Source organism: Tachysurus vachellii, chromosome 6 (assembly GCF_030014155.1).
Source record: "Tachysurus vachellii isolate PV-2020 chromosome 6, HZAU_Pvac_v1, whole genome shotgun sequence".
Taxonomy (NCBI): domain Eukaryota; kingdom Metazoa; phylum Chordata; class Actinopteri; order Siluriformes; family Bagridae; genus Tachysurus; species Tachysurus vachellii.
This window is the reverse complement of record NC_083465.1, coordinates 16,699,997-16,708,300: the sequence shown is the minus strand read 5'-3', so window position 1 is coordinate 16,708,300 and position 8,304 is coordinate 16,699,997. Positions and strand designations below refer to the sequence as shown.

At 41.9% G+C, this 8,304-nt stretch overlaps 1 protein-coding gene across 4 annotated transcripts in view; it reads right to left on the bottom strand.

The window, feature by feature from the left end:
• smap1 (small ArfGAP 1) overlaps positions 1 to 8,304 on the bottom strand; it is a 109,816-nt gene that overhangs the window by 62,184 nt on the left and 39,328 nt on the right. For all 4 annotated transcript variants that reach the window (XM_060872586.1, XM_060872589.1, XM_060872588.1 and 1 more), the window contains exon 4: positions 766 to 841. In XM_060872586.1, the coding sequence (XP_060728569.1) occupies positions 766 to 841 (76 nt within the window). The remainder of the gene's footprint in view (positions 1 to 765; positions 842 to 8,304) is intronic.

Sequence of the window (8,304 nt, the reverse complement as noted above, 5' to 3'; positions counted from 1 at the left end):
GCTAATGTTTGCTAAGCCATCCTGAACTATCGATGAAGCCACGGATGTCATCTTTCCACTGTTTAAGGTCCTATAAAAACCTATGCACTAACAGCACTATTTTGTTTTTTCTAACAGCATTGCTATTTGTTGACCACTCTGGTTAAAAAAAATAAAATAAAAGACAATATTTAAGTCATTTGTACCAGTAAGAGTTAAAAAGATGGACTATTAGTCCGTTAAGTCATTACATGTTTATTTTGTAATTCAGTAGAAACCCTCTGCTTTGTTGTGTTAGGAGGAATGAGTCTCCAATGAAGGAAAACCACTTTTTTTCACCATGCTGCACATACTGTATCTTCTGTTCAGTGTGACCATTAAGAGACATGATAGTAGGTTTACTTTTTGTCATCCCTTAGAACTTTTGCTCAGCTCCAGTTTCTCCATTACATCCTAGAAGCAGAAGCCTTGGTGTGAGCAGAACTCTGAACAGCTGTGTGATGTCTGAGGGCTCAGTGATCTACAGACTGAGCAACACACATACTGGTTACTTCTTGAGCCTTGAGCGATTTGCCTTGAGCGAACACCTCACTGACATCCGTTTTAGAGACAGCCTCATCATTTCATGCTCAACTAGCACAATTAGACACATCACACATGTTCATGAAGGACCTGTGGGAATCCTGTACATTAATCATATATTCAAATCATTCATCAGTAAACGTGTTCAGAAGAATGCACTGAAGGACATTTCTGCAGCTGTGTAGATGAACAGACCGTACTTACAAAAGTGTCAGTGGCTGCGTTTTTGTCGTAGTACTTCTTCTTCTCATACTTGTCCCTGATGAAGAACTCTACGGCTCTGAGAGGTTGTTAAGGAATAAAACTAACCACAATTCACCTGCAATGTACCTCACACACACACAAACACAGACACACACACACAGACACACACAAACACACACCACTTCATATTTGATTAGCGTCCAAGACTAAGAGAGTGAAAGAGTACAATATAATGCTACAATTTTGACTCCTGGTACAAATATCAGGTGGAGTATTGTGATTCTTAATAGTAAAAAAATAAATAAATAAATAAATAACATTTTTGTTAGTTCTTAATTAGAACTGTCCCATTTTTCTGAATGCAGAACTCTTTTCTTGCCAACTGGTTCTTATTGGGTGTTTGGAACCTGTTTTTTTATAGTGTATATTTACTGTCCATCTTCAATAGCAATGTAGCATTGTCATCCTACTTCAAGCCTGATGCAACTGGAAGCGATTATTTAAACCGTACACAATCTAAGCAAAAGTCTCTGTGACACCCAGGTACCAGAAGTACAGACTTCTTAAACCCAGGTTTAACCATAAAGCCACTTTAGACTCCTCTTGTAACCAATGTATACAGCTCTACCAACCATTTTGCGTAAATGAGCGCTAACAAAATGATTTCTTTGGTGAACTGATTTGGCATCATGGTGTATCTTTATTGTTGGAGTGTATAACCGCACCTGCTCACCTAACCATTGCTCTCTCTCCATAAACAGTCAGCAGCTGGCTGAAAGTGTTTCATCTCCACCTCCATGCATCAAAGCTGATAAAAATCTTAGTTTGGGAAAAAATATCCACTTTGTCTTTGGATACGATCCTTGCTGTGGCTAGCAAGCTTTAATTGGCATCTTACACTTGTTAGTGTGTAAGCTCCTGCAGGTCTGACTTCTCTTTTGATTCTTTGCTCTCTCTCTATTCCCATCAGTCAGGGCTTTTTAATGCTGCTATTGGTCTCAAAGACAGGGAGTGAGAGAGAAAAAAAAAAAAAAAAAAAAAAACAGTAAGGGGAGAAGAAAGAGATGGCTAGAAGACAATAATTTCTACTATGATATACTAAATTTAAAAAAAGAATATATACACACACACAAACGCACACAAGTGTATCTAGATAAATTAGAATGTTGTGGAAAAGTTCATTTATTTCAACTCAAATAGTGAAACTTGTGTATTATATAGATTCAGTACACACAGACTGAAGTAGTTTAAGTCTTTGGTACTTTTAATAGTGATGATTTTGGCTCACATTTATCAAAAAGCCACCAATTCACAAAAAACCCAACAATTCACAAAAAAAGGGAACATTGTGACATGACAATCAGCTATCAACTCAAAACACCTGCAAAGGTTTCCTGAGCCATGAAAAGAAATTTTAGAGCACTTCATGCTTCATTCTGCTGACCAGCTTTTTAAAGAGACTGATTTCATTTTCCAGCAGGATTTGGCTCCCTGGACTAGAAGCTGGGCTTCCATACCACCTCAGCAGTGCCACAGACTGATCACCTCCATGCCATGCTGAATGCACTGCTGAGGTGGTATGGAAGCCCAGCTTTCTTTGACTATGACCTTCAGCTCATCTGGATTTTCTGGTCTCTTGTTTCTCATTTTCCTCTTGAAAATTTGCTGGTGTTTTGAGTTGATTAGCTGATTGTCATGTCACCATATTCTAATTTTTTGAGATAGTGAATTGGTGTTTTTTTTGTTAAAAAAATGTGAGCCAAAATCATCACAATTAAAAGCACCAAAGACTTAAACTACTTCGGTCTGTGTGTACTGAATTTATATAATACAAGAGTTTCACTATTTGAGGTGAAATACTGAAATAAATCAACTTTTCCATGATATTCTAATTTATGCACCTGTATATATATGTATGTATGTATGTATGTATGTATGTATGTATGTATGTATGTATGTATGTATGAAAACGCGACAATAATACCATGAAAAATGCGACAATAATACCATGTAGGTCGACAACAAAAACCGTTACGGGCAAAAGCTCCTATGGCATTACTGCATTTGAGCATTCATGAATCTTTGATCACAATGCATCTGATAAAAAATGGATCAGGGGCTATCAGAGTGACAGTAGACCTGGGAGAAAAATAAGGGGTAACATGAGAAAAAAACCAAGATGTTTGAAAACAAACAAGAAAGTACAGGAAGTCAGAAAAACAGGGAAATCTAAAGCTCCCTACATACCTGAGGAAGATCGGCAGAAAATGACTACTCTCTTTAGAGGAGGAAAGACAAAAGAAATTAAGAGCTCCATGCTGCTTCGTCTCAACACTCCGTCCCTTTACTACCACTGCAATTATCCAAAAACTACAGACTACTTTAACATGGAATTTTAATATTGTGCTGAATGAATTATGTGGGGGGAAAAAACATGCAGGGTTTTCTGTGCCATTATATATTCAGAGAGTTTGCTGAAAAGAGACGTTTGTGAATTTGAATTGAATTGAATTTTTCTTGCTGTAGCAGCTAAGAGAGAATAACATTCAAGGGCAAAATGAAACACATAATATGTACATTAATTAATCACTTTGTCCTTTAAAGTCCTTAAGCTTTTCCCAAGAAAAGGACTTATTTTAATTGGAGAAATGATTTATTATGAGGACTGAAGGACTAAACCAAATCCGAATTCAATTAAAGTGATTATTACAATTAGGACTATTCATTTATCGTTCATGAAGCAAAAGACTGCCAATGTACTTCACTACTATTAACAGTCACCTGTCAGCAATCTGTTTCTTTAGTCTAAATTTCATCCCCCCCCTTTTTTCCAGGTTTAAAAGTAAGTGCTCGAGTTTAAAAGATGTTATTTTTGTAAAAGCCATCGCATTTGTAATTTCAAGTCTTTCATTATCTTACATTGTTTTTATGTAACTGTAATGAACTGGGGGGCATAATTATTTTGTCAACATAAAAATATAAATTGAGAATGCTAGGGTGATCGAGAGAACATGCAGGGGAGTGAGAGAGAAAAAGACAGAGAAATAGGGCAGGATAAAGGTAGACTGCTCTGTCAGTTTTATTCATTAGTCTCTGCTTCTTTTCGCAGTGAGCACACCTTTAGGTCTGCTACAATTTAAATGAAGGGTCAAAGGCCAAAAACAGCATGAATCAGGGTCACAGAGAGTGAGAGAGAGAGAGAGAGAGAGAGAGAGAGAGAGAGAGAGACAAAGAGAGAGAGCCTCAAGAGTCAGACTGAAATAAAACTAGCAAAGATAAAAAAAAAAAAATAAATAAATAAATAAAAAAAAAGGAAAAAGAGACCCAACTAGGTGAAGGAACGTAGGAAATGAAAAACAGCAAAAGAGGAAGAAAAAAATGTTCGAAAGTGTTCCAGAGTGATACAGATAAATATGTCTTTTTATCAGCAGAAAGGCCGCTTTTCATTACATATCATCTCCTGACCATTCGCAATGCTAGGGCAAGTCTCCTATTAGTGGGACATGAACATGAGACAATGAGCAGAGGCACAAAGTGTGACAACATCTGGGAGATGGAGGAAAAAAATTCTACCAGATGTAAATCTCTATTCGGAAAACGTACGCCTCCGATGAAAGAAAGTTCTTTCAAAGCCTTTTTTTTTTTTTTTTTTGGAAGAAGCTTCACCTTCCCTACCAGATTAATCCATTGTGACAGTTAAGAATATTGTACTGCAGCGGTCAGCATAGAAATGAAGCGATTTCCACACCCACACCAAATACTAGAGCGCAGATAAGCAGGGTGCCTGCCAAGGAAATTCAATTAAAGTGTGCAAAGGCTCCAAAGAGGAGAATGTGGAATTAGTTGGACTGCCATACACACCCAATTAGGCCAGCTGTGTGTGACAGGCTGGAGGAGGAAAAAGCCTAAGCAGAGACAAAAGAAACAAACAAAGCGGAGAGGTGTTACTATTCCAGGCGTGCATGTGTGTGTGGGTTTCTCCTTCCCTCACAGTATACAGGTCTAACCCAAGGTGAGAGAGTTAGCCCTGCATATGAAAGCTGCATGTCGCTCTGCATTAACATACTGTAAAATCCGGTGTAAAGCACTTGTATCTGAGCACTAAATCTAAGTGAGGAGTGTGGAGTCACTTGAGACTCTAACTTGCCCAAAGGCACTGAAGTTCTCCTGTATATTATAAAAAATGAAAAAAGAGAGGGAGGGGAAAGAGAGCGAGATCGAGAGAGAGAGAGAGAGAGAGAGAGAGAGAGAGAGAGAGAGAGAGAGAGAGAGAGAGAGAGAGAACAGTGAGAATACTGGACTCTGGGCTCAGAAAATGTCTGGCATAATTGTGTTGTAATAAAGCCACAAAAAAGAAGTCTGATTATATTTTTATAAAGCTATAACATTATTAAAGCTGAATATTTATGGACAATGTCCTTTAAAATGGCACTTGAATTCAAACTAATTAGACTGTTATTATATTACTATATAATGTTACACACTATACTACATCACCAACAGTATATGAACAGCTGACCATCACACACATGCGCTTTTTTCCCCAAACAGAGGCCACAAAGTGAGAAGCACACAGCTGTACAGGATGTCTTTGTGTGCTGAGCGTTACAGTTTCCCTTCAGTGGTACAAAGCGGTGCACACAGCAACATCCAGAAAGACTTAGTTTTCGAGGGTTGATGCTGGAAAACTCGAGAGCTCTGACCTCAACCCCACTGACTGTCTTCAGGATGAACCGGAATGCTGGCTGGGTCCCAAGCCTCCTCACCTAACGTGAGACCTCACTAATGCTCTTGTGGCTCAAAGTGCAAACATTAAAAAAGCCTTTCTGCGAGAGTGAAGGTTAGAATAACAGCAGAACGAGGGAGAGTAAATCTGGAATAGGATGTTCAAAGGCATACAGTATATGGTGTGATGGTTAGGTGTCCACATATTTTTGTCTATATAGTGTATTTTGGTGGTGCAGCGTCAGACTCCACGCTCTCACCACTGCAGCCCAGGTTTAAATCCCAGTCAATAAAGCCCTGATAAAATAATAAAATATGCAGCTCAGATGATCCGTTGTGCCGAGCCTGAACAGGGAACAGCCAAAGGACAACAAGGTTTTTAAATTTAGGCATCATAAACATTGTTTATTAATTTTCTTTCCGATCCTCTTAACCTGCCGTTATTGTTTATTGTTAACTAATTACCTCCTTTTACATCTTTGTTCTTAGTGTTGGATAATGTCATTTTTATTATGTGTACTTGTGTTTTGTACAGCACTTTGGTCAGTGTAAGCTGAATTTAAATGTGCTCTATAAATACTTACTTACTTACATTTTGTGATTCCTAACAAATAAACCAAGTAAAGTTTAAATCTAGAAAGTAAAATGTTAGTCATTTTATCAGAGATTCAATCACAGACAGATAGAGACTACAATAGGTGTCTCTTAACATGGCTCTAACAGAGCATGTTCAACACACACACCCTCTCACTCTCACACACACACACACACACACACACACCCTCTCACTCTCACACACACACCCTCTCACTCTCACACACACACACACACACACACACACCCTCTCACTCTCACACACACACCCTCTCACTCTCACACACACACCCTCGCACTCTCACACACACACCCTCGCACTCTCACACACACACATCACACACACCCCACTCTCCCACACACACACACACACACCCTCATCACTCTCATCACACAACCACACCACCCTCCAACACTCTCACACAACACACACACACACCCTCCACTTCACAACACACACACACACCACACAACCCTCGCACTCCACACACACACACACACCCTCCACTCTCACACACACACCCCTCCACTCCACACACACACACCCTCCACTCTCTCACACACACACACACACACCTCACCCACAAAACCAACAACACACACACCCCTCCACTCTCACACAAACACACACAACACACAACACACCTCCACTCTCAACACACATCCAACCCCACTCACAAACACACACACACCCTCTCACTCTCACAACACCACCACACACACCCTCACACCTCACACACACACACACACCCTCTCACTCTCACACACACAACACACACCCTCTCACCCTCTCACACACACACACACACCCTCTCACTCTCACACACACACACACACACCCTCTCACTCTCACACACACACACACACCCTCTCACTCTCACACACACACACACCCTCGCACTCTCTCACACACACACACACACCCTCTCACTCTCACACACACACCCTCTCACTCTCACACACACACACACACCCTCTCACTCTCACACACACACACACACACCCTCTCACTCTCACACACACACACACACACCCTCTCACTCTCACACACACACCCTCTCACTCTCTCACACACACACACACACACACACACCCTCTCACTCTCACACACACACACACACACCCTCTCACTCTCACACACACACACACACACCCTCTCACTCTCACACACACACACCCTCTCACTCTCACACACACACACACACACACCCTCTCACTCTCACACACACACACACCCTCTCACTCTCACACACACACACACACACACACCCTCTCACTCTCACACACACACACACCCTCTCACTCTCACACACACACACACCCTCGCACTCTCTCACACACACACACACACACACCCTCTCACTCTCACACACACACACACACACACACACACCCTCTCACTCACACACACACACACCCTCGCACTCTCACACACACACACACACACACACACCCTCTCACACACACACACACACCCTCTCACTCTCACACACACACACACACACCCTCTCACTCTCACACACACACACACACACACACCCTCTCACTCTCACACACACACACACCCTCGCACTCTCTCACACACACACACACACCCTCTCACTCTCACACACACACCCTCTCACTCTCACACACACACACACACCCTCTCACTCTCTCACACACACACACACACCCTCGCACTCTCACACACACACACACACACCCTCTCACTCTCACACACACACCCTCTCACTCTCTCACACACACACACACACACACACACACACACCCTCTCACTCTCACACACACACACACACACCCTCTCACTCTCACACACACACACAAACACACACCCTCTCACTCTCACACACACACACACACCCTCTCACACACACACACACACACACACACCCTCTCACTCTCACACACACAAACACACACCCTCTCACTCTCACACACACACACACACACCCTCTCACTCTCACACACACACACCCTCTCACTCTCACACACACACACACACACACCCTCTCACTCTCACACACACACACACCCTCTCACTCTCACACACACACACACACACACACCCTCTCACTCTCACACACACACACACCCTCTCACTCTCACACACACACACCCTCGCACTCTCTCACACACACACACACACACACACCCTCTCACTCTCACACACACACACACACACACACACACCCTCTCACTCACACACACACACACCCT